The 26,814-nt window shown below is 52.5% G+C and overlaps 1 protein-coding gene across 12 annotated transcripts in view; it reads right to left on the reverse strand.

The window, feature by feature from the left end:
- SLC25A48 (solute carrier family 25 member 48) overlaps positions 1-26,814 on the reverse strand; it is a 164,214-nt gene that overhangs the window by 33,699 nt on the left and 103,701 nt on the right. Inside the window, exons 3-4 of one of the 12 annotated variants that reach the window (XR_002073205.2) lie at positions 18,170-19,234; positions 3,622-3,710 (exon numbers count right to left, since the gene is read on the reverse strand). Coding sequence is in view for 4 of the 12 variants with exons in the window: in XM_053907472.1 (XP_053763447.1) it covers positions 3,622-3,710; positions 18,170-18,227 (147 nt within the window). In the remaining 8 variants the exon portion in view is untranslated. Of the gene's footprint in view, positions 1-3,621; positions 3,711-9,449; positions 9,895-18,169; positions 19,235-26,814 lie in introns of those variants that run through there. The other 11 variants (XR_008423892.1, XR_008423891.1, XR_008423889.1 and 8 more) reach the window with 11 other exon arrangements.

The following is a 26,814-nucleotide window of genomic DNA, read 5'->3' on the forward strand; positions in this document are numbered from 1 at the left end:
ACGTGTCCCCTTTGCACTGGATGAAGGAGGGGCTGGAGGGGAAGATGTGGTGTCCTGTGATGGAGGCTGGCTCTGGTGATCAGGGGCATGAGTTGACAGCCACAGAAGGTTTGAGGAAGCCCACAAAAGGGCCAGGGCACCCCCCCTTGAAACTGGTAAGAAGGAGCCCTGAGAACCACAGAAGGAATGATCTGGACCCTGCCCCCTAGAATCCAGGGTCCAGGGACCACGAAGACCCACGGGGCAGACTAATACTCTACACTAACAGCCTGAGCTCAGTCTGTAGACAAGTAGCAGAAACTTAGGCAGAACACACATCATAAAAGTGACGGCCTCTGAGGGGAAAATCATGGGTGATGTTTTTCTGCACTGAACTGCATTTCATTTTCCAACTTTCCTACGATATACAGGAGTTACTTTCATTATTTTTAGCTTACATAATTTAAAAATAATTTTCAGTGCACAGCTCATGTGGGAATACATTTTCTTAATAAAAAAATTCCAACATTCTCCCTCTGCACCCCCCACTCTGAGCTAATAACCATGGCTAACAGCACGGCTAAGAGCTCGACATTCATCACAACAGTGTTAGAAACCCAGCTGGCCACAGGCAGTCTGTAGCGCTCTTACAGGTACGATACGCAAATGGTATCCTATGTTTCATAAAGATTGCTTTCATAATCAGAGAAATGTATCGATGGACTCACTCAACCAGTACTATTGAACGCCTGTTTTATAACAGTCACTGATTTACTCTCAGGAAATTCAGCGGTAGAGAAAACAAACTTACTGGCCTCCTGGAACTTATACCCAAGTGGGGATGGAAAAAACAGCCAATAAAAGGTAATTCCCAATCAAATATATATGCCAGATGATGACAGGTGCCATGGAGAAAAAGAGACCCAGGGTCAAGAGTGTGGGCTGGTTGAAGGAAATGCAATATTAAGTCAGGTGGAGGTGAAGACACCCCGGAAGGTGTAGCAAGATGAGAACAGGGCATTCATGGTCTTCCCATTAAGCAGACCCACAGAGGTCTACCTGGGGGTGGGGTATCCCCAACCAGGATGAGAACGTAGGCAAGGGGAGGTGGGCACGGGCCTCTTTCTCGTCCCCATTTAAGACTGGCATAAAGAGGCCGAATGCCCTCTCCCACTGGCCCTAGCGCTGACAGGGATGCCCCTGGGTACCGAATCCACAAAAAGGTTGAGTCCCCGAGAAGAATCAAGTTCCACTGAAAAACTCACGGGCTCGAGTCACTCAAGCAAACCGTACATGAGGAAACTCAACTCAAGAGTCAAACCCAGATCACAGAATAGTTTCAAAACCATGGAGCGATGGTCTCCCCGCCACGCTGAGCGCCTGAGGAGGCCGCCCCTGTGGCCAGCAGCACAGTGCACCATCATAACAGGTGCCTGTATTCAGTGTAGGACAACTGCACTCCTGGGGAAACATGGGGCATCCTACAGAACTTCTCTCACGGAACCCCACAAACACTAGGCAGCATGGATACTATCCCCTTTCACAGATGGACAAAGCTGTCTTCCTCTATTCGCTTCCTGTTGCCACTGTAACGAATTATGACAAACGTAGCGGCTTACAACAATGCCTACTTGCTCTCCCATAGTTCACTAGCTGGTCTAAAGGCAGCTGAACCCTGATTAGCAAACCCTGGTAAGTCACACTGCATCAGGCATATACCCCAAATGCCCCAGGTGTGCCGAGAGCCAGGTGAGAATCCAGATCCCAGCTCCACGGCCAGCAAGCAGCCACGGGCTGGCTCTCATACTTGGGTGAGGTAGCCAAGGGCAGGGGAAGGAGCCTGACTAGGTCCTCTTAGCTGGGCTCTTCCAAGGGCAAGCCCTGGGACCTCGGACAAGTCACAACGCACTCCCGACATCCCAGCAGGGGTGTTCATCAGGATGCGAAAGTCTCACTCATTACTCCAGCCTCGGTGCCACGGCGACAATCTTCACGACAGCCCTGCCGGGGGATGCTCTTTGCCCATTTTTCAGATGAGAAAAGCAAGGCGTGGGGAGGGTAAGGGCTGTACCCTGGGCACGGGAGAATAGGTGGGGAGGCAGAGACTGTCTTCCAGGTAATTCAGACTCTGAGCCTCTTGCATGGACCTTTCTCAGAAACTTCAGAGAAAACATCAGCCAGAAGAAAGGAAGGAAGGCTCCTCGTTCTGAGGAGTTACGAGGGCCCCGGGCCACATCCCCGGATGGCATGCAAGGCCAGCCATGCAAGCTGGCATCACCAGCCTGGTGTGCTGAGTGAAGAGGTTCTCAGGCTGGGCAGAGACTGGATTTGATGTATCAGGAAGGGGCAAAGTGGAGAGGAGGACAGCTCCACCTTTTCAGGTGGCCAGACTTGCCTGTGTGGGGAGGGCATGCCTCCAACAAGCTCCACCAGCCCCTGGTCACGCTGAGGGTAAGGGAAGGACACTCTCCCCGGGAGACACAATGGTTGCCTGTGCCAGGAATGTAGCCGGAAGGCCTACAGGGGCAGGGATTGGACATGTTTTGTCTCCTACTGATGCCTTGCTATCCCCATACTGCCTGCAAAAACAAGTGTCTAGTAGGTGCTTGATGTATGAGCAAAAGACAGGGCCATAGGGGGATACAAAGAGCTAGGAAATATCTTCAATTATTCAAGACAAATGGGCTGACGCCCCGTCAAGAAGAGAGCAGGCTGGGGCTCTGACCTAGGAGGGGCGCACTGTCCCAAAGGGAGGAAGACGGGGAGAAAAGGGACTGTAGCAGCCGGCTGGGAAGGGCCTGAACAGCTCCTCTTTGTGCACAATCCAGCCAGAGCTTTAGACATGAATGTTCAATTCAGGGGTGAGAAGGCACTATTCGTGACCATGCTCTTAGGGTAAGGCTCTGAGTCCTGGGGACAGGTGGCAAGGATGGGGGTCACTCACCTCACTCTTCAATGCTTTAATCTGTTGTCTGACCTAAGGCAAGCCCCTTCCCCTTTCGGGCTAGCTTCTATATCTGTAGAACAAGGAGCATGGATGATCCCAATGTCAGAGGGCTCTACTGAGTCCTCACACTCCATGCACTACGTCACCTTACAACAGTTGCCAACCCCAGCCCAAATCCACAGTCCTAACATGATACTGAAGGCTTCCAGAGATTAAGCGCTGACCCACCTTTCCTGGACTCTGATCCTATAGGTGCTTTCAGAAACCTGATGCATCAGCAACACTGGCCACGCTTTTCCCAGGCGTGGCCCCCGGGCAGTGTCCCCATCTCCGCCTCTGCCCGCACTGCTTTCCACGCCTAGAACATCTTTTCTAATCACCTAAAACCCAACCTTACATTTTGGACTCCGTGGCCACTTCACATCTGAAGCCTTTCCCAGTTTCTTAGTTCCACAGAGACTAAGGGGATACTCACCATTGCCTTGGCCCCCTCCCCCACAGCCCATGAGAACCTCAAGGCAGAAATGGAACATTCACAAAAACAAAATCACCGCCAAGTAATGAGAGGAGAAGGATGATCCAAACCAGTCTTCCTGGCGCCCCACCCCCCCCTGGGCTGGCACACAGAATCTTCCCTGGGCTGGAGACTGTCTTGGGATCAGAAACAGCAGATGCATTCCTGGAGGCAGACTCACTCCAGGCCCCCTTCCAAGAGGTAATGGCAAACGTGGTTGAAGTACCTTGACCGTGTCCAGAGGGTGACCAACAATGACGCTGGCTGCACCTGTAGATCAAAGAAAAGGACCTCGTCACTCAGCCCCTGGGCTTCTCACCTGCGCGGGCTGCCTCTTGGGATAAGACCGGGGCTCAGGCACTCACATTTACTCATTCACTCAATGCCCAGTTGCCTCCCCCACCCGCAATGTGCCGGGCACTGGCAAAGGCACCGAGGAAGGCAGAGAAAAGGAAGTGAAACCTGGGCTCTGCCTCGAGAAACGAGCACCCCAAAAAAGGACAGTGAGGGTGCTGGGAAAACTGGATACCCTCATGCCAAAAAATGAAGTTAGACCCCCTACCTCATACCATACACAAAAAATGAACTCAAAATAGACCAAAGACCTAAATGGAAGTACTAAAACTATAAAAATCTATAAAAAACTATAAAAATCATTTACAAAATGCAGGAGGAAATCTTTACGACCTTAGATGGGCAACAGATTCTCAGGACACTAAAAACACAAATAACAAAATAAAAAATGAGGTGGGTATTGTAAGAATTAAAAACTTTTGTGCAGCAAAGGACACTATCAAGAAAGTGAAGACAACCTATGGACTGGGAAGAAATATCTGCAAATCATATATGTGATAAGGCTCTAGTATCCAGAATTTATAAAGAATACTTACAACTAAAAAAAAAAAGAAAGGATTTTTTTTAAGGGCAAAAGATTTGAATAGGCATTTCTCCAAAGAAAATACAAAATATACAAACGGCCAACCTGTAAATGAAAAGATGCCTAACATCACGAGTCATGAGGGAAACGCAAATCAACATCACAGTGAGAGACAGTCCCCCTTGTCACCTACTAGGATGGCCCTAATTTTTTTTCTTTTTTTAAGGAAAATAAGAGGATATGGAGGACTGGAATTCTTGTACGTTGCTGGTGGAGATGCAAAATGGTGCAGCCACTGTGGAAACAGCGTGTCGTTTCCTCAAGAACTTAAACAAAGAATTATCACATGGCCCAGCAATTCCACTCCTAGATAGATACCTAAAAGAACTACAACAGGCCCTGAGACATGTCCATGAACATATGAGCACAGCAGCACTATTCATGATGACCAAATGGTGGAAACAGCCCAAATGCCCATCAGGGGGTGAGTGGGCCAATAAAATGAGGTAAATCCATAAAATGAATGTTGTTAGACATAAATAGGAATGTAGGGCCGATGCTCGCCATCACGTGGATGAATGCTGAAGATGTGATGCTGAGTGCAGGAGGCCAGACACAGAAGGTCACGTATCATCTGACTCCGTTTACGTGGATTATCCCGAATAGGCAAATCCACAGAGACAGAAAGTGGACAAGTGGTTGTCAGGGCCTGGAGAGAGGGGAGATAGGAATGACTTGTTGGGTCCAGAGACTTCCTTGGGCGTGAGGAACATCTGGAACTAGACCAGAGGGAGCTGTTGTACAACACTGTGACCATACGAAATGCCAGTGAATCGGGCACCTTTAAATGGTTAATTCTACGTTATGTGAATGTCACCTCAAATAAAAAGGGGAGGGTGTGAGGAGAAAACCCAGAAACTTTTCGGTTACCTGAAAGGTTACTTCATCTTTTCGATACCTCACTTTTAGCACGTGTAGGTGGGAGTAGCATCAGCACCTGCCTCACAGTTCCATTGTAAGAATGAAGAGAGGTAATGATTGTAAAGTACCAGCAGAGAGAGCTGCGGGGGCACCTGCGTGGCTCAATCGGTTAAACGTCTGATTTTGGCCCAGGTCATGATCTCACAGTTCTTGAGTTCGAGCCCCGCGTTGGGCTCTGTGCTGACAGCTTGGAGCCTGGAGCCTGCTTCAGATCCTGTGTCTCCTTCTCTCTCTGCCCCTCCCCCCGCTCATGCTCGCTCGCTCTCTCTCTCTCTCTCTCTCAAAAATAAACATTAAAAAATTAAAAAAAAAGAGAGAGAGATGCTGCCACTATCCAGTTTTGTTTTGTTTTGTTTTAAAGAAGGCCTCTCCTTTAAAGGATACTCTGGATTTCTCTTCTCACAGAAAAATGCCAATTGACACACATAATCACAAGGCTTGCAGTTTCAGAGGGAAGCAAGGCTGCCCCGAGGCCACACAGATGAAGACGCCCTTATAGAAGCTGGTGACTGTGAGGTTGAAATGGGAACCAATCCTCTATGACAAATTCCCCGTCACCCAGATGAGGAAGTTTCTCTGCTAGCAGCCGTGATTTCATCAGGTAAAACAGTGCTGGAATACTAGATGGGTACAGGGGCAGAGGAAGCAGCTAACACCAGAACAGGTGTACCCTTGGTCTAGAACCTCCAGATCCCTCTCAGCCCCTCCTTCCCACAGAAGTGGGCAGAGGCAGAAAGGTGACAGCGGGAAGTTCACTCTACAGGAACCCCTCCCAGCAGGGGAAGAAAGGACCTCTGGTCCCAGACTCCAGTTGTTTCCTCCCTAGTGAGTGCAGCCTTCACTACAGGTGTCTCTTGGCCCAGGGAAACAGACCCAGAGCCCATCTTGGACCTGTGTCTCCCTACTCATTCATTAGCCCACCCACCTGAAAGCAGGAAATGCAAGATAAGAAACAAGACAATCAGGCCAGTGGTTTCCAGACCCGAGGACCTCACAGACCAGTGAAACTTCAAACAAAATGTAAAGGATACGATGGTGAGATTTTATTATGCAAGTTCATTAAGAAAGAAAATAGGTACAGATGAGTACAGGGGTTAAGATGGCCTGGCATCAGACTCTCTGCTCATGCCAGATACATGGCCTTGGACAAGTCACTGGATGCCCCTTTGTTCCCATTTCCTCGTCTGTAAAATGAGGATCTGTACGATGAGGATGTAAAACCTCACTGGGGTTATAAAGAAATATATAAATAGATAGAAGACCAGACATTGTATGATTCAATTTATATAAGATGCCAAGAAAAGGCTAACTTATACAGCCAGAAAGGAAATTCACGGCTGCCCAGAGGGAGGGGATGGAATTTAACTGTAAACGGGCATGAAGGATCTCACAGGGAAGAAAATGGGCTAAAACAAATTTATGGTAAATGGCTGCACCACTGGTAAAGTCGCTAAAAATTACGGAATTACATACTTGAAATGAATGTATATTAGGATATGTAAAATAACCTCAAGAAAGTTGTTTTAATATTTGTTTACTATTTATTTATTTATTTATTTATGTTGATAGAGAGCATGCGTGTGGGTGAAGGGCAGAGGGAGAGGGGGAGGGAGGGGGGGAGAGGGAGAGAGGGGGGGAGGGGGGGGAGAGGGGGAGAGGGAGAGAGGGAGAGAGGGAGAGAGGGAGAGAGGGAGAGAGGGAGAGAGGGAGAGAGGGAGAGAGGGAGAGAGGGAGAGAGGGAGAGAGGGAGAGAGGGAGAGAGGGAGAGGGAGAGAGGGAGAGAAACAAAGAATATCTCAAACAGGCTCCATACTCAGCATGGAGCTGGATGTGGGGCTCGACATGGGCTCCATGAGGGGCTCAACCCCATGACCCTGTGATCGTGACCTGAGCCAAAATCAAGAGTCAGACACTTAACTGAGTCACCCAGGTGCCCCACAGTGAAGTTGTTTTAAAAATACATGTGTGTGGGGAGTACCTGGGTGGCTCAGTCAGTTGAATGACTCTTGATTTCACTTCGGTCATGATCTCACAGTTTGTGAGTTCGAGCCCCTCATGCGGCTCAGAGCTGACAGCGCAGAGCCTGCTTGGGATTCTCTCTCTTGCCTCTTTCTGACCCTCCCCCACTAGCAATTGCTCTCTCTCTCCCTAAATAAATAAATAAACAAATAACAACTTTAAAAAATACATGTGAGGGCCCCTGCACTGAGCAACTGACTCTTGATTTTAGCTCAGTAGGACGTGATCTTGCAATCATGAGACTGAGCCCGACTTTGGGCTCCACACTGGGTATGGAGTGTGGTTGGATTCTCCCTCTCCTTCTCTCTCCGCCCCTCCCCAGCTCACACACTCTCTCTCTCTCAAAATAAATAAATATTAAAAAAAACATGTGGCACTTAAACAGCCTCTGCTACCTACTAAGTATTCAGTTATTACACTCTCCTCACTTCACAGAAGCGAGAAAGCCCCGAGAGCAAAACACAAGAAATGTTAACAACAAGAAAGTAAGGACCATCGCAGAATAAAGGACCATCCACTGCTTACTGCGTGACTTGGGGAAGGCCCCTGAGTCATCACAGACCTAGAGCTACTCTGACAGCCTCACCCTCTAGGGCATTTCTCAAACCCAGCCAGGGGCAGCTCTCCTGAAGTTGGTCTGGCTACTTAAGTGGACAGCCTTAATCAGGGAAGGCTCTCCCTCAGGGTGGGTGATGGTTGGCCAAAGGGGTGGCTCAGTAGGTTAAGCATCTGACTCAGTTTTGGCTCATGGTCTCAGAGGTTCAGGAGTTCTAGCTAGGCATCTGGCTTGCAGAGCCTGCTTGGGATTCTGTCTCCCTCTCACTCTGCCCCTCACTCGCTCTCTTTTGAAATAAACTTTAAAAACATTAAAAAAAAAAAAAAAAAGAAGAGGGCCTGGATATGGCCAATGAGCCTCTGGGTACAGCCTCCCGACCCCCCCTCGCCCCCCCATGGTAAAGTTAGGACACGGTGGTCTCAGTCTGACTCAAGACAGCCTGTACAAAAAACCTGCTTTTGGTAGAAGAAAAGACCTCTGCTCATGACAGGGAGAAGCAGGGGCCCTGCAGCCACCTGTGGGTGGACAGAGGTGGGAGGGGCCACCAGAATGGGACAGAAGGGGGGGCGGGAATACTATCTGGTCTGTGGCTCTCGTTTCATTTTCATTTTCCTACAAATCTCTTGGTCTTCTCCATTTCCAAAACTCTTGGTGGGGCACAAACATGCTAATTATAGCCTCTGCCTCAGTCCCTCAGGTTTTTAGTTTTGTTTTGGATTCTGTCTTTGGGCAGCGGCTGCATTTGCCAGCACCCCTTTTCTGATGATCCTCTCAGATGGGGCCAAAAGAAAGCTAATACTTAACAAAAAGGGAAGTCCTTCTCAAACCCTCCCCAAACCTGGTCAGTAGCTGAGAAAAGAGGAGAACTAAATCTACTGGAAAGAGAAGATCAGAGAAGTAAGGAAATCAATGCAACTCTCGCCCACGCAAGCCCATCCCAGGTCCAGCAAACAGCGGCTCCAGCAGCCGCTCAAAGGGACGACCTCGTCCAAGACTGCTGGGAGGAGAGACCGGACAGCCGACAAAGGCTGAAAACGGGAAGCGTTCCTCCTATCTGGCAACGGGCACCTGCCGCCAGGGGCTGGGCTCCCAGACCGCCGGCACGCTTCAGCCAGCGCTCCTCCTGGGAACCGCCGGATCGCTAAGCCAGGCGCCCTCCCGCGCCAGGAGCAATCGCCACCCTCACCCACAAGCTCTTGCAGTCAGGACCCCAACCTCAGGCACACACACCGAGTCTCCGAAGGGTGTGTGCGCGCTCGGACTCTCCATTGGCTGTCGGCTTCGACGGCCGGTTTAATCGTTACCGGAGCCGCTTGGGCGGGTCCTCACTTTGAGGCAAAGCCGCAGCTCAGAGAGTAGCTGCGAGGCTGGCGGGGGTCAGCCCCGGCAACAGGCGAGGCACCGCGAGCACAGCGAGGCCAGCGGCGGAGGGGCGCTCGGGCAGCAGGCGGCGCGCACGCTGCGCGCCAAGCGGAGGCGCACCGGCGCGGAGCCCCCAGACCCCAGCACCGTGTGTGAGCTCGGCCGGCTCTCTCTCCTTCTCCCTGGCCCGGGCGTCTCCCACAAGCACACTCACCTCCGGGGTGGGGGTGGGGGGGGCTCCCTCCCATCCAGGGCCGGGCTCACCTCCGATCCAGCCCGCCGCGAAGTCCTCCAGCTGGAAGCTGCCCATGGCCACAGTAGCGGCGCCTCGCGCTCCCGCAGCCGGGTGGGTGCCCAGTGAGAGTCCGCGGGGCGTACCACCCGCCGGCCCGCGCTCGGGGGAGGAGGTGGGAGACTCGGGCGCGCCGTAGGTCCTACTTCGAGTCCCGTCTCCGAGCACAGGACCCGCGGGGCGCCAGCGCTCACCTCTCCAAGGGCCCGTGGCCGCTGCTAGCACGCCCCCAGCGGACCTTAAAGGCGCCGCACCTCGCCCGTCCGGGACGCTGGGGCCCGCGCGGGGCGTTCCCTTAGCCCGCCCTTCTCCCGCGCCCACTCCTTGCCACCACACGTCCTCGGCGCCTTGAGGCTCAGATGCCCGCCCCTGCCTCGCTCACTCCTCCGAGACACTGCAAGTGGTGTCCGGAACAGTTTGGCAGGACTCATGACAAGAGGTAGAAAGGCCTTATCCAAGGTCGGGAAGTATTTGATTACAAATACCAAGACCTGAGATAGGATTGTTTACCTGTGAGGACACATCCTCTTTCCAAAAGAGCACCGAAAGAATTCTAACGGAATGAGCGGCTTTCAGCTGGGCCACAAGTTCTTAGTTGTGATGATCTGATTGGAAGCCAGAGACAGTTTCACTAGACACAGGACACACGATTTTCCATGCCCGTTTTAGAGGTTAGGGACTCTTTCTCGACACACCCTCCACACCTCTCTGCCTAGCCCCAGGTTGCAGAACCCCATCTATCCATGAGTAATAAATAGTGTGTGGAAAGCACTTAGCCCCAGGCTAGGTTCCAAGTCAGCTCTAAATAAACATTAGCTATGAGGATGTCTTCAGGCCAGGGTCTGTGCGTGGAAGGAGGGGGGTGCTTTATGCGTGGTCCTGCTTCCCCCTCATAGCAGCTGTGAGCAGGCATTACTATCACCCCCAGTGAGGGTCAGCTTTGTATCAACTTGGCTGGGTGGGCAACAGCACCCCATGATTCAGTCAAACATTAATGGACCGCGAAGGTATTTTTGTAGGTATGGTTAACACCTAAAACCAGCTGATTTTAAGTAAGGGAGTTTATCCTTGATAATCTGGGTGGCTTCCACCCAAACTGTTGAAAAGCCTTACAAGCCAAATGGAGGGGTGCCTGGCTGGCTTAGTTGGAACAGCATACAACTCTCGATCTCAGGGTTGTGAGTTGGGTGTAGAGATTACTTACAAATACAATCTTTTAAAAAAATGTTTATTTTTGAGAGAGAGAGAGAGAGAGAGAGAGAGAGAGAGAGAATCCTGGTGGGGGAGGGATAGAGAGGGGATAGAGAGCCTGATGCAGGGCTCGAACTGACGAACCATGAGATCCTGACCAGAGCCAGAGTCAGAATTTTAACCGACTGAGCCACCCAGGTGTCCCCAATGTTTTTGTTTGCTTTTTGTTTCGTTTCGTTTTGTTTTTAAAGAACAAAATGGAGGCATCCGTGAGGAAAAGGAAATTTCACCTGTAGAATGCAATGTCAGCTCCTAAGCATTCCCAACCTTCCAGCCTGTGCTCCAGATTTCAGATTTTCCCAGCTAGACCCCATGCTTACCTAATATATGTCTCCTGCTGATTGTTTCTCTGGTAGACCCCTCTGTTCACCTGACACAATCTTGACAGTACAGATTCCAATCAGCTGCGGGCTTTCTCTTCCCCCTCCCAGCCTCAGCGGGTGATGCTTATTGTCACACAGCCAGGTCCCACTCAGCATCCTGGGCCCAAGCAAGACCTGGGGATTCAGGGTCATGTCTAATTTCCAGCTCTCCAGGGGCCCAGCTCCCTCCAGCCCCGGGTTCAGCCTACACTTTCCACCCTGGGCTCCCAGGAAGGCAGAGGGGTAGTCCTCTCTTCCTCAGGTATCCTCTTTGCAGCGAGGCCCTGAACCCAGCAGGGACCCAGCTTGGCCTGGCTGTGTGGAGAGGCTTCTTTTGGTGCACTGGGAGTTCCTGATCCCCTTCCAAGAAGGAAGATGATTCGATGCTAATGCCCGGCAGGAACCCAACCTTGGCACCCAAAATGGTGAGGGGATGGTCTAGAAGAAGGGGGCTCTGCTGGGCCTGCTCTTCTCCCACCAGCACATCCACGTCACATCACCCAGGCCTCCTTCTTCCCAAGCAAGACAAAGTCTGACCACTGAGGCTTGATCCTAAGGGCCAAGAGGCTGCTGAGGAGTCGGGGCTGACCATCAGCACTGCCCTACCTACCGGGCCTGCGATGTATGCCCGGACATTAGAATAAATGAAAGGTCTCCAAAGAATAGCCCTTTTTTTACCGTCACTATTGAGCAAGTCAACAGGTTGAAAGACCCACTCTCTTGGAGGACCACCTACGGGGTGCTAAGGCGGACTGTCATTCCTTGGTCCCGTGTCAGCACGAACTGGCAGGCAGTGGCTCCGGCAGCTCTGGGACAGCCGCCTGAGTCCCAAAATCCGCTGCTTTGCACTGTTCATGAATGCGGCAGGAGGGAAGGAGTAGACTCCTTTCCAGAAGAAACCACAGTCCATGTTCCATTCCCAAATGTATGTCACAGGTCTGCCCATGAGGCACACCGACCAACAGGCAGGGGGAGGACCCAGGTCCAGTGGCAGTCAAGGGCCAGGCCTGGAGAATCCCAGACCACCAGGCTGTGGGATCCGGCCTGCCACTTACACCTGGCTTCCCTGCTTTGGAGCATTTGCCATGTCGCCACACACACGTGTCTTCTGCCCTCGGGAGAGAGCAGGTACAGAAACTAAGGCACAGACAGATCAACTTCCTGGGTTGCCAGGGCAAGAAAAACACCCCTCACTTCCTTGCTCCCTCAACTCCTTCCTGGAAGGTAGCCCCGAGGAGCATTTGGGGGTGGTGCACACGGGATGGGCTGCTAACGTTTGACAGCCACCACTTCCCACCTCTCATCTGCCCTTTCAGGTAAGGACTTGCCTGAGGACCCACTATGTGCCAGCCTCTGTTCTTGGGAGCTGTAAGAGAGGAGACAATTTGTCTGAGCTGCCACACGGAGGTGGCTGTGGGAGCACTGTGTGGCAGGCAGGGCTCAGGGAAGGCCCCCAGGCCTCGAGTCTCCCAGCTGCCCTTGAGTCCATCCAGCCCACGGCTCCAGCTCCTCAACTCTCCCTCGGCCAAGCCCTCGCTCCCCACCTGCCAAGCCGAGCAGAGCAGCACAGTCCTGAGCCGGCTGCCCCAGTCAGTCTGATGATCTGTGGCCGTGGCCCTGACTCCTGCTCTCTCGCCTCCTGGAAGCCCATCCCCCCACAGCTCAGCTGTTCTCCCCTTCTCTGCTGCCCTGTTCTCACTCCTTGGTGCTTCCTCCCCGGTGCTTCCATGAGGGGGGGAGGGGAGAGGGGGGAGGCCAGGAAACCAGCACTCATCTCCCACTCAGACCTCACTTCTGAGCCTGCCTATCTTTACTCAACACCTCCACTTGGGTGACCCCACAGCATTTCCCATGTGACACATCCCTGATGACCGTTTTAACTCCCCAAGCATGCCTTACTCCGTGTCCCCACCCAGCCAGTCACCCAGGCCGGATCCTGGATGCCGTCTGCGATTCCTTTCTCTCCCTGGGCCCCATCCCAACAGCCATCTCTTCCATGGCTCTGACGTGCAGCCCTTTCTGACGTCTCTGCCTGGATCATGGTGACAGAGGCCCTCTGCCCCGTCCCGTCTACCCTCCAGCTGCTGCCCGTCTACCCTCCAGCTGTACCTGCTGCAGCAGTCCTGCACTGACCTCAGATAATGGGAGCTCTCGGGTCCCTTCCCTGATTCTGACGGGAAAGGAAGGAGCATACGGTAATTTCCTAGCTGCTATTTGAGCTTCTCGTTGACAGTTCTTTGAGAAAGTCTACTCAGAGCATGTTCAGACTGTATTTGGCGCAGCGTCTATTCAATGTGACTCCAAGTCAAGAAAAGAGGTGTAGGGCTGTGAAGTGGGGCCAAGCAGCCACTGGGAGGCTGGGCGGCCTGGGCTCTGCTTCTGGTGCTGCCGCTGCACCTTGGGCAAGTCCAGGCCTCAATTTCCCCCTCTGTCTTTTGGAGAGAGAGTGCAGATGAGTTCCCTCTTAGGTGGTGTCCAAAAGGTCTGAAATTTCTGGGCCACAGCACCACAAGCTATGCGTGTCTTGTCAAGATATGCCAGCAGAGGGCGCTGCTGTACAGCACTTGGGACTCCCAGGAGGCGGGGGAAAAAACCGCTTGGCTGCCCCAGTGGGGAGAGTTTTCTGGTCCGGTTTCCTCTGCCCTGGGCTGGCAGAGTATGCACTTGGGCACTGAAAGAGGTGCAGACCTGGGAGACTCAGAGGAGTCTGAGGGTGTCAGAGGGGACTGGTGAGGACCCAGCGGAGGATTTTTGGAGTTGACTGTACTTGGAGGGAGAATGCCTCAGTAAAGAGAGGGGACAGCCCCAGTCTCTTCACCTGCCTTGATTCATCAAGACCTCAAATATACCACGGTCTTTTTTTTTTTAACCAGGGCTCTAAGCTGGCCCAGTACCATACGCTCCACCTACACCATCTCATCGTATTCTGTGAAGAAATTCCGCATTTATAGGTGAGAAGAGTACAGCTCAGAGAGGTTAAGCAGTTTCCCCAAAGCCACACAGGCAATGAATGAGGATTATGCACTTGGTGTAGGACTCCAGGACCAGCTCTTAACCAAGGTGCTGCCTCTTGGCCAAGACTCAGAAAGTGGAGGTGACTTTCCCCAAAGCCCTTGCTCCCATCCCTGCCCTGGCCCCTCTGTATAAATGTCCTAACCTCTGTGCTTCACTTTCCCCACCATCAATAAGCTGGTATTAACATTTGCCAATGACACTCATATTCTCAGGGCTTCTGGAGCAGATGCCATGGTCATCAAGGGGAGTACCCTGGGGTACCCTCCATCCATTCCTTCCTGACAGACTCCCATGGGCCTTGCTGGCTCTGTGCTCATCTGAGAGGAAGGAAAGCCTGGCTCTCCTTGACCTTTTCTTCTCAACTGATGGACGCACGTGGGCTGGTGCTGAGGAGAAGTGGAGGCCAGGCAGGTCAAGGGACCAGTAGATCTAGACTGGAGGAGTTTCTGTAGGAGGAAAGGGACATTGTGGGGGGGGAGGGGAGGATCCAGTACAGCAGTTGAGATCACATCCCAAAGCCCCTGTGGAGCACCTACCATGAGCCAGCCTGCTGGGGGTGCAGAGGGCATGAGACGCTGATAGCAGAGACAAGTTTGTGTTGAAGATGTCTACCTGCTCCGCCATGGGCAGGTCTCCCCCATAATGTGTTCTTCAAGCATCAGTTGCAGGACCCTGAGGGGAGGCCAGAAAACCCCATACCCTGCCTCACCTGAAAAGAAAACAGGCCAGTAGGGACAGGGGAAAGTCTTGAGGGCAGACTCAGAAGCCTCGGGAAGGACGTGACATTTGGGCCGGTCCTAAAAAGATGAACTGGGTTTTGACCCATGAAGGTAGTAGAGAAGGACAGGTGGCCAGAAGGAAGAGGCTGGACAATGTCAAGCGGGGAAAGCAGGATGCCTGGAAGATGCTCCTTGCTGTGGGAGGGGAGGCTGAGGCTGGGAGTCTGATGGCAGAGGACCTTGGCCAGCAAAGTGACTGTGGGCAGTCCTCAGTCTTCATGCTGCCCTGCAAGTGGACATAGGACCCATCCTGCAGCCATCTGCCTGCATCTCACTGAGACAAACTCCCTGGGCCCACGCCGAGGCAGGCTTTGGCTCCTTGCAAACCAGCTTGAGCTGTGGTCTCCTTCCCCGCAGCTGCCTCGGCAGTTCACTGTTACCCCAGCACGTGTGACCTGAACGCCCTCTGTGTGAGAACGGGGGCCAGGACCGGGGACTGGGGGGAGGGACAGGCAGGAATTAGAGCTACTTTCCACCTCCAGGGACAGTACAGGTCTTCCCACTTGCTGTGAGTCACCTTCAGGAAAGACACAGGGTATGACAAACCCCCCAGCTCTGAACCCACCCAAATCCCACTGTTCTGTGCTCCAGGGTCCCTGTGTACATGGCAAAGAGCACACTTCCTGTTGTTGAGGTAGGAGAGATTTTAAAGGACTCCAAAGAACTCTCAATTTTGTACAAAGTACAAAGGAAAAATTTAAAAGAGCAAAATCCCCAAACCATATGGATTAGATTTTCTCCAAAATAGAGATTTGCAAAGTGACAAAAGCTCTGGCCAGGGAGAAGCCTCAGGAGAACCAGACTTAAATGAGGTACAAGCCCACTTGGGGCGGGGGCAGAAGGGAAGTCACCCACTGCCCCCAAGCCTGCGTGGTTCTGCTGTAGCCAACGTCCTATGACGTCAGCCGGCTACCTCTCCACCGCAGGGCTCCTGCCTGCCAAGCCGCCCCTTCTCCTCCTGTGCACCAGCCGCGGTGAATGAGCTCTCCCCATGAATCACCAGAATTTGGCTATCTTGTTTTAGACCATTATGGCAGCCAGTCTCCAACAGGGCCCCCCAGACTTACCATCCATGCCTTTGTGAGGTCTCTTTCCACACTGAATTGCAGCTAATCTGCGTGACCAACAGAGTATGACAACGGTGAGATGTGACTCTTGAGGCTAAGTTGTAACTGTCATGACAGCTTTTGTCTCAGTCTCTAGGGTCACTGGGGAAGCCAGTCACGATGCTGTGAGGCTCTCCCCAAACAACCAGCACCAACCTGGCAGCCGAGGCAGTGAGCAGGCAGAGCCTTCAGCCCATCAAGCCCTCAGATGACCAAGCCCTGCCCAAGACCCTGACCACAACTTCATGAGAAACCCCAGGCCACAACGGCCCAGTCAAGCTGCTCCCCGATTCCCGACCCTCACAACAGTGAGAAAATGCGTGTACGTCGTTATTTTAAACCACTATGTTTTGAGATGACTTATCATTACACAGAACTAGAGGTCTACTATAAGCTAATGTAAGCCCACCATTTATTAACGTGTATTATATCTAAGCATAATGGTCAAGACCATGGGGTTTACATTAGATACATTCAAAGCCTGCCTCTACTGCTTTCTGGCTCTGTAGTCTTCAGTCAGCCGTTTAAGCAACCTGTGCCTAGACATTCTCATCTGTGAAATGGGGGTGCTACTTGTACCTAAATGAAATCATTCTTTTTTTTTTTTTTAAGTGTATTTATTTTGAGAGAGAGAGAGACTGCAAGTGGAGGAGGGGCAGAGAGAGAGAGAATCCCGAGCCGACTCCGAACTGTCAGTGTAGAGCCCAATGGGAGGCTCGAACTCAGGAACCGTGAGATCATGACCTGAGTCGCCATCAAGAGATGCTTAACCAACCGAGCCACCCAGGCCCCCCTACATGAAATCATTCTTAACTGAAAATCAATGCACGTGAAGTTCTCAGCCCCGTGGCCAGCACAGGGCCAACAATGAAAGTTAGCTCTTATCATTGTTAGGCCTCTGCATCCTGATGTGTGCTCATGCCTGGTCTGTGTCAGCACAGAACAACTCGCAGCTGACACCAGCTGGACCGACCAGAAGCAGACTGGTCCTCCAGATAAGCTCACTCCCTCACCCAGGACCTCTCCTGCCCCAGATCCTTCCTGCAAATAGCTCCCTCAAGAAAACTCTCAGTCTTGAACACTGGAGGTTCTCTTCAGCCTGCTAGCCAGTCAGGTTTGTGCATCTCCCCTCAGGACGGTTGGGATTAGAACCTGCAGGGCTCTGGGCCCTGCTGATGCTTGGGAGGCCACGTGTATGGGAAGAGGGAGCCATATGGCCGACCCAGCTTGGGCTGTACGGGGAGAGAGTGGCCCCAGTTTCTAACACACAGCCAGACGCTTCCCCACCCAATCTGTGTCTCTGAGGGCAGTGACAGCCCAGGGATGCCAGCTGGTTGGACCCAGCCATGGGGAATCTAAGAGGGGAAAGACCAGTCACCCCCTCCAAGAACAAAGCCAAGGAGTCCTGCAGCGAGGGCACATATATTTCTTCACCATATTGCCAACCCAGCCCAAAGGGAAGTCATAGGAGTGCCTCAAGAAATACTTAAAAGTGCATTTTAAAAAAGAAACTCTTGGACATAACTGAAGCATGACCAATGATTTCTCTCCCATGGCCTCTCAACTTCACCGTCCTCAGGAGGACTAGGAAGCAGGTGAGGGGCAGCCATCAGGTCACCGGAGAGGGGAGGGAGGAGGGGGGCCATGGAACCAGTGCACCGGGACAGAGTGGCTGTGAATGTGGGTACCGTGGTGCACCAGTCCCAGGAGCGGGTGGGGTGGGTGAGCGCATGCTGTTGTCATAACCACGTGCTGCAGCCTCACAGCCATATGCCATGGTGTGGGGTGAGCCTGGAGTCTGGGGTCAGGCTGGGGCACCAGGAAATGGTATCCAGAGAGGCCAGGGAGGGCAAGGCCTCAGTAGATGTGTCATATGCTGCTCCTCCCTACCGCGGCTGCAAAGCATGGGGAGCCAGGGAAGGAAAGGGGGAAGGAGGAAAGGCGATGTGGGGTGGCCTTCACGGTGCTCCATGGCTGGCAGCTGGCTCTTTCCTTGTTGCATCAAGACCCACTGAGGAGGGGTGTGTAGGGAAGGGTTTTAAGTACTCAGGCCCTGAGCCCACACAGCCCTGGCTATGAACCCCAGCTCTGCTGTCTGTGAGCTGTGTGAGCCCAGGCAGGCAACTTACCTCTCTGAGCCTGTTTCTTCATCTGGAGAATGGAGCTGATGCAAGGGTCTACCCCCATGAGGATAGAGAGATGGTCTCTGTAAGGTGCCTAGCACATAGCAAATGCTCACTTAATGCAAAGCTGCACGCATTACTCCAAAGCACCACGTTAGCGCACCAACTCCAATCCTTGTAGTGAAGTGATTTATTTAGTCTCTGGTCTGCATCCCTCAGTTGTTCAGAGGACCCTGGTCCTGCTCCCTTCCTCTGAGCTTGGAACAGGCTACCGCAGAGGAGGACCGTGGGACGGTCTGAGTGCTGGGCCGGGCAGACATCTCCTTGGTGGAGCGCCTTTGGGGGCTGCTGCTGTCCCCTTGGCCTCAGGCAGTTTTTCCAGCTAGGAGGCCCGAGGGAGCACCCAGGGCTGTGGGGTCACTCCCTGAGGCTGTGGCTGCGGGGGGCACAGGCTGAGCATCTCCCCTCCAGTCCTCGAGGAGAAGGACTGCTCCTGCCCCAGGCCTGCTCAGTCGGACACTGGTGTGGAGGTACACCCTGGCAGGGCACAGGATCTTCTTGTTGGCCCACCCAAGTAGACTGAGAGGGGATGGACAGGCCTGCCCGCGTTTGGGCTCCTCCTGCCAGCTCCGTGGTTCCTAGGCACCCAGGCAGAGGGGGAGGTAAGGCAGAGTTGTGGTCCCAGGCCAGTTCTGGAAGCCTCACCCCCAGCCACGTTCACCTCTTGCAGATGAGCAGGTGCTGGGGCCCAATCTTCAGCGGCTCCAGCTGCTAGTAACTCACACTCCTTCACAAAGTAGCTGCACGAGGCCTGGGCAGCATCCCTGTGGGCTCCTGGCTCCCCAGCGGAGAGACTGGAGGCCCAGGGCTGGCACGCAGCTCCTCCTCGAGGGTTCTGTAGTAAGGCACGAATCCCGAGGCACCAAGGGCATGGTCCTTGAAGGCAGCATCACTGGAGGCAGGGGCAGTCAGGCCGCTGTCATGGCAGTGCCCCTCTGGGACCAGCAGGATGGGGCAGCAGGGTGGCGAGCGAGAGGACCCAGGGAGGTGGTCTGGGCTTGCCGAGGCAGCCTGTGTGGGAAGGAGACAAGACGGTCAGCTAGGCTCCCAAGTTTGGCTAGAAATCCAGCGCTGGCCTTGTGCCTGCAACACCCCAGCAGCGGTAGGGAAGGAGGCAGGGTGCATGACTACTCTGCAGACTGGAGAACAGTGAGCAATATCATTCAGCCCCCCGGGCCTCCCGGCCGGAAGGAGTGCATCTGGGATCACAATCCACTCATCCCGCCTGCTCCGTCTCTGTGGTCACGGCACGGCCCCCAGCTCTGTGACTGGTAGTGACATGACAGGGCACCGGCTTGGGGTCGGAGCCCAGGTTTGCTCTTGCTACCGAATCGCTTAACTGCCCTGAGACTCATTTTTCTCCCCCCTGTCATGTGGGAGCAGCAATCAGCCGTCTCTCATCGGACTATTGTTAGGACAGGTGAGATGATGTACTTGGAGCATCGGCTGGGGTGCCGAGCGAGTCATAAGGACTACACAGGTGCTTCCGTCGGGGAACACCGGCTAAGCCTGGTGTAATGACCGCGTTACTGTACGTAATTCTCACAACGGCTCCCCCAGTAGCTCCACTATTGCCTCCCTTTGTAAGGACTTTGAAGCTCAAGGGGCTTAAACACATTCCCCGGGGCCACGCCCACTCACAGAGCACGCGCAGCTGAAGGTCATCCTGCAGACGCAGCCGGCCAGCGCCTCCTTCCTGGTGCATGGGTCTCGGGAGCCCCAGCACGACCTGCCAGGAAGGGCCAGCCTGGGAAAACACTCCTCCTTGGAGCGGTAGAAAGGGAAGAAGCCGCTGGGCGGTTCTGAGTCCTCATGGAATGCTGGATCTCTGACAATCTGGTCTCCTTCTTGGTCCCTGCAAGCCTCAGGCTGTGGGACCAGCTCCCCCACAGCCAGGAGAGTCCCATAGGTGCGAAAGAAGGGCAGGTACTCTAAGGCCACTGGAGACCCATGGGAGAGGTCAAGGCTGCTGAGGGGCTCACTGCCCCTTGAATGGCTGGCCTGTGGGTGCTGGGACAGGGGCTCTGGGCCGGCCGCCTCCAGGAGGCTCTGGGAAGCCGAGACGCTGGGCTCAGGCTCACAGCTCTTCTGGGATGACTGGAAAGAGAATGGTGTTCCACCTGTTACCGCAGCCCAAAGTCCCCACCCCCTAGCCCCCTCTCCCATTCCTGCTGACACTGGAGGCCAGAGGGGTCTTTCCAAAGCATAAACCTGAGTGTGCTCCCCTCCAGGAGAACCCAGCGGCAGCTGCCAGCCACAGTCAGGTTACCCAAGAGCCCTGGAGGGCCTGGCCCTGCCAGCACCTGCATCCTTCCCCCACGCACATCTGGTTCCACTCTATACACAGGCCTCCTTGCCCTTCCTTGGTCACACAAAGCTTGGCCCTGCTTTAGAACCTATGCCCAGATCTGCCATTCCCCTCTCAGTTCAAAGGAGCTTTCCCAGCCCCTGCCTCCCCCAATCCCTGCACTGACTCCCAATCACTCCAGCCTCACATCTCCCCCTCTGGAACGTTCTTGGTCTGAGTCTGCCTATTCTGGGGTGTGGTGGTCTCGTCTCATTGTGGGCATGCAATATTGATACTTTTCCAACAATGATGGGGCTAATTTGCTGACTCTCAGGCCGTCTCATATTCCCTGCACTGTCCAGTCCATCCACACAGACCTCTCAGTCCTTCTCAACTCGCCAAGCAGCCTCCTGCCACAGGCCCTTCACTCATGCTAATGCTCCTGCCTGGAATCTCTTCCTTCTCCTTTTTCCTGGTTGACAACTTCAGCTTGTGGCTCCAGGCTCCCATCCTTCCCCGGTTTAGCTGCTTCACTCTGTTGCTGACTCCCACCACCCTGATGCCCCTCATTCAGAGCACCCACACCTCTGCTGTGAAACATTCATCTGCATGGTGACTTGATTAATATCTCTCATCTCTCCAGTTATAAATTCCACTGAGGCTAGGCCCATCTGTCTTCTGTATCCTCAAGGCCTAGAACAGCCTTGGCATATGGCAGATACCAAATATTGGAATAAAGGAAAGAAAGGTGGGAGAGAAGGAGGAAGAAAGAGAATATTAAACTGGGCTTGTCCAGGAGCAAAGTCCTTGCCAGACTCCCTGTCAATAGGAAGGGGAAGGCAGGTCTTGTGGGGAGGCTGGAAAGGGGAATAAGGAATTACTTCCCAGGCCCAAAGTGGGACACAGAAGCCCAGAGCACCCGTCAGTGAAAAAACAACCCATTCTCCACCTTTGCCCATCAGGGTCAGACCCAGAGCCCATGGGTACATGTGGAGTGCAGGGGTACCCCGTGGATTCTGAGTCCCATAGGAAGGACTTAGGGTCTGGCCCTGGCCTTTTTGATCCTTGCTGGGGTCTCTGGGCCTTGCGTTCCCCACCCCAGCCACATGTGTGGTCATGCCTGTCCTAACTCCTTGTGTGCAGCTTGACCACCACTGTCCCTTTTGAAAGTCCTAACCCTTGGTGACGGCCCATGGCCCCATAGACTGTGAGCTCCTGAAGAGCAGGGACCAGACCTCCTCCTCCTCCCCAGACACACCACGGCCCCTTTGCAGGTAGACCACGGGAGCCCCCTCCCAACTTTGCTGGGCCTAGGGAACAAGATGGTGTGGAGGCCCTGCCAGGGTTGGAGGCCAAGCCCACCCTGCTCTGAAGCCTGTGCCCTTTTCACAATGACCTACATGGTATTGTGGTCTCAACTGTGTCCCCCATAAGATATGTTGAGGTCCTAACTCCTGGTACCTGGGAAAGGGATCTTATTTGGAAAGAGAGTCTTTGTAGATGCAGTCAAGGTAAAATGAGGTCATACTGGATTAGGATGGCCCTATATCCAATGACTGGTGTCCTTTATGAGGGAAATTTGGACACAGACACAAGGGGAGACGGGAGGGATGCTGCCCAAGCCACAAGATGCCACGGATCGCCAGGAGCCACCAGGAACTAGGAGAGGCAAGGAACACCTTCTCCTTGAGCCCCCAAGAAGGAGCCTGCCTTCAGAACTGTGACAGAATACACTGGTGTTGTGTTAAGCCACCCAGTTTACGGTGACTTGTTTCAGCAGCCCCAGGACACTCACACATACAGGTGGGTTGGATGGCTGATTGTGTGGGTGAAGGGAGTCGACACAAGAATGAAGGCTTGCGGAGCCTCATGAGCAGTTTATGGGGAGAGTCTCCCTGCAGGGGCTGGGTCTCCCTAGACCTTACCCTTCCTGCCATCCAGAGGTGTTGGCCCAGAGGCTCTCCCATGTCTGAGTCTTGCCCGCCTGGGCCCTGGCTCCACTTCACCAGTGGGTTCTGGATTCAAGGAGGCCAGGTATGTCCCCACCTACTTTCCAGAGGGGCTTATGCTGTCCCTCGGCCACCGTCTTGGCATCTGTTCTGGAGTCAGTGGTAGCCCCACGTCGTGCCATGATCAAGGTTAATCTTCAGACTCTGATGGAAAAGACAAAGCTGCCCTTGGCAGATCCCTTCCTCCTGGCCTGCTCTTCCCCCTGGCAAATCCCCCTCTGCCTGTCAGAGAAGGTTCCACCATGAAGTCACAAGGCCTGCTGCCAGGCAAGAAAGCCAGATGGCACCGTTACCATGGAGACCCCTGCCCAAGCACCCAACACCTGTGATCATCACCTGCCTCTTAATTCAGCTTAATCCAGATCTCCCCCCTGGGACTTGCGGGATACAAAGGGAGGGCAGGCATCTTCTGGAATCAGAACAGCTCTCCATGACAGATCCAGTGAGCTCACTCAAGGACTTGTGCCCAGAGACTCAGTGCCTCAGCAGCCTCCCCAGGAAGGTGAGGGGGCACCCCAAGGATTCATGCTGTTGTCTCAGGCTGTCTAGACCGCTCCATACCTGAGTGCTTCAGTCCCCTTGGGTTTCTACTCTTGCCACTTGACTTTAGCCCCCTCTCCTCTGTGGGTCTTTCCCAGTCACTTGAGAGCACAGAGTGAGACACAAAGCCTAATGCCCACTTTCCCCCACAGAGCCACCCTTCCCAGCTCTGTCCCAGGCCTGATGGTCCCGCACAGAGGAAGAGACCAGCCTTTGTTGTCACCTCCCAAGAATCAGCTGCTGCACTGGGCGTTTCCCAGACCTTCAAGTTAGAAATAGTACCACTGTTGTGCCGTGTTACAGACTTGGAAAGCTGAGCCTCCGCTAGGACGGCCTTCAGAGGTAGTCTTTAGCCTTAGGGCTGGAGGCTGGAGAACCCCAGCTGAGGGCCACAAGGCCCTGGTATCTCCAGGACCTCAAGCTTCTCCACTGCTGGATTCCAAGCACAGTGTGACCCAGCAGGACTCCTCGGGGCCAGGCCCTGGACCCCCCACCCCTACCCCGGGGCCATTAAAGCTTGCTTTTCTTGTTTTATGGAATTAACTCTTTAATCCACGTGGAATGTATGTTTTGTAAGTGGTAACAGATAAGGCTCTAATTTTATTTTATGAGTTATATGTGTTGATTCAATATCATTTATGAATAATGGATCTTTCCACCAACCTGATTTGAAAAGCCAGAGTAACCACATTTGAAATTGTAACTATTTTTTTTAACGTTTATTTATTTTTGAGACAGAGAGAGACAGAGCATAAATGGGGGAGGGTCAGAGAGAGGGAGACACAGAATCCGAAACAGGCTCCAGGCTCCGAGCTGTCAGCACAGAGCCCGACGCGGGGCTGGAACTCACAGACCGCGAGATCATAACCTGAGCCGAAGTCGGCTGCTTAACCGACTGAGCCACGCAGGCACCCCAAATTGTAACTATTTTAAACTCCAGTCAGTTTCTCTAATTTGTTTATTGCTCTGTCCCTCTTTGTCTCTTTTGGTACCAATTCCATACATTATACATTTATTTATTTATTTATTTATTTATTTATTTATTTATGTTTGTTTGTTTGTTTGTTTTTGAGAGAGAAAGAGAGAGAGAGAGAGAGAGAGAGAGACAGAGTGTAACCGGGGGAGGGGCAGACACAGGAGAGGGAGACACAGGATCCGAAGCAGGCTCCAGGCTCTGAGCTGTCAGCACAGAGCCCAACGCAGGGCTCAAACCCATGAACTGCAAGATCATGACCTAAGCTGAAATCAGATGCTTAACCAACTAAGCCACCCAGGCACCCCTATTTACTTATTTATTAATAAGTAGGCTCCGGGGTGCCTGGGTGGCTCAGTCGGTTGAGCATCCGACTTCAGCCCAGGTCACTATCTCACAGTTTGTGAGTTCAAGCCCCACGTCAGGCTCTGTGCTTGGAGCCTGGAGCCTGCTTCTGATTCTGTGTCTCCCTGTCTCTCTGCCCCTCCCCTGTTCGCGCTCTGTCTCTCTGTCTCTGCCTCTCTCAAAAATAAACGTTAAAAAAAAAAATAAGTAGGCTCCGTGCCCGATGCGGGGCTTGAACTCATGACTCTGAGATCAAGAGTCACATGCTCTACCCACTGAGCTGCCCAGGCGCCCCCTTATACAGCCATATTTTAAAAAATCAGCTTTATTGAGGTCTAGTTTATATACATTATAAAGCATATCATTCACAACCTAAAAATCCATGTAGCAACCCCAAAATTAATATACAGAAATGCCTCTCTTCACATAGTACCCCCTGCACCGGCCTTCCAGCCCCAAGCAACAACTGATCGGCGTTTTGATGCCAGAGATTCATTTTGAGTGTTCTAGAATAAATGAAATCACACAGTACGTAGTTTTGTGCGCAGCTTCCTTGTTTTCAGCATTTTGTTTTTAAGATTCATCCACGTTGGCGGCATTCTGTTTGCACCTTTCTACACCACAGTGTGTTTGTCGATTCATTGGTGGACCGTTGGGTTGTTTCCATCAGCAATTAGGCTGCTGGGCATGGTAGTGTACGAGACGGTGGGGGCAAAGTTTTTGTTTCTCTTCGGTAAGCACTCACGATGTGAATAGCTTGATCATACACCTAGGATGTGAATAGCTTGATCACACGGTAAGCATGTGTTTACGAAGCTGATGCACTGATTCCCAAGCCAGGTTGCGCCCTTTTACGTTCCCAGGGGCAGTGTGTGAAAGATGGAGTTTCTCTCCATCACTTTAAAAGTTCTGCCATTCTGGTGGGTATGTACAAGGACAGCATTATGGTTTTAGTTTACGATAACGACTCGTGATGTTGAGCATCTTTTTATGTGCATATCGTCAATTCATATACCTTCATCTGTTAAGTGTTTGAATCTTTTGCGTATTTAACAACTTTATTGTTACAAAGTATAACAAACCGCATATATGCAAAGTATGCAATTTGCCCAGTTTTCACATATGTACGCACCTGGGAAACCATCACCACAATCAGGATACCAAGTATTTTTATCAGTCCCCCAAATTTCCTGATGCACTTTTGTAATCTGTCCCTCCCATGTCCAGGCAACCACTTGATCTGCTCTCTGTCACTATAGATTATTCTGTATTTTCTAGAAATTTATATAAATGGAATCATACACCAGATACTTTAACTTTTTTCTTAATTTAAGAGAAAGAGAGAGAGGACATGGGGGAGAGGGGGACAGGGGAGGAGAGAGAGAATTTTAAGCAGGCTCCACACTCAGCACAGAACCTGATGTGGGGCTTGATCCCACGATCCTGGGATCATCACCTGAGCCAAAATTGAGAGCTGGACGCTCAAATGAATGAACCACCCAGATGCCCCTACTTTGACTTGTCTTACACAGCATAATATTTGCGAGATTCCTTTATGTTTTTGCATGTACCAATAGTTTGTTCCTTTTTTCTTACAGAGTGCTGTTTCATTATATGGATGTATCACAATCCTTATTCCACAATATGTAGCGTGTCATGTTTTTCCAGCTATTTTGATGGTATTTAGCTTTCATTTTCAGCCATTTATAATGTGTCTAGGCATGGTTTCCAATGACCTTATCCTTTGGGGGTTTGCAGAGCCTCCAGAATATATCAGTTTACATCTTTCACCAAATCTTGGAAGGCTTATTTCTTCCAATGTTTTTTTGCAGTTGATTTTTCCTCTCCTGCTGGGACTCCAGTGACACCTCTGAGGGACCACCTAGCCCCTGTTTCTGGGCTTCCACCCTGAGGAGCATGGACTCATGTGGGGGCTGGTCTAGAACCTTGCTGTTTGGATGGGGTGGGGGCTGGGCACAGGAACCGAGCTGCAATGGCAGTGGGGGTTGTTGGAGAATCTCTGGAGCTGGGAGTTCTTCCTGGGCCTTCTAACTATCCCTTTTATGGCTCTTGCCTCTTCCTGATGTTTGTGACCCTAAGAACCATCTGCCCCTCTCCAAGCCAGTGTCCCACTGAAGTCACAGGGCAGACTGGGTACAAGATCTTTGGGCTCTCCCCTCCCTGGAGTGGCTCCAGGACCTCCCATGGTGGGGTCAGACCTAGATGCCTACCCTTCCTGACCTGTCTGTGCCCAGTCCCTCAGCATTGCCCCTTTCTTCTCCATGACACATCCTTGATGCCTTCTCTATCAAATTAAAAAAGAAAAAAATTAAATTTGACTAACCTTTAAAAATTTAAATATATTTTCCCACAGGTCCCTGGTGCTCTGCTCATTTTTTTCTAATTTTCTTTTCTCTCTGTTCTTCAGACTGCATAA

This window comes from Panthera pardus, unplaced genomic scaffold (genome assembly GCF_024362965.1).
Source record: "Panthera pardus isolate Hobbes unplaced genomic scaffold, ASM2436296v1 HiC_scaffold_2, whole genome shotgun sequence".
In the NCBI taxonomy this organism is placed as follows: Eukaryota; Metazoa; Chordata; class Mammalia; order Carnivora; family Felidae; genus Panthera; species Panthera pardus.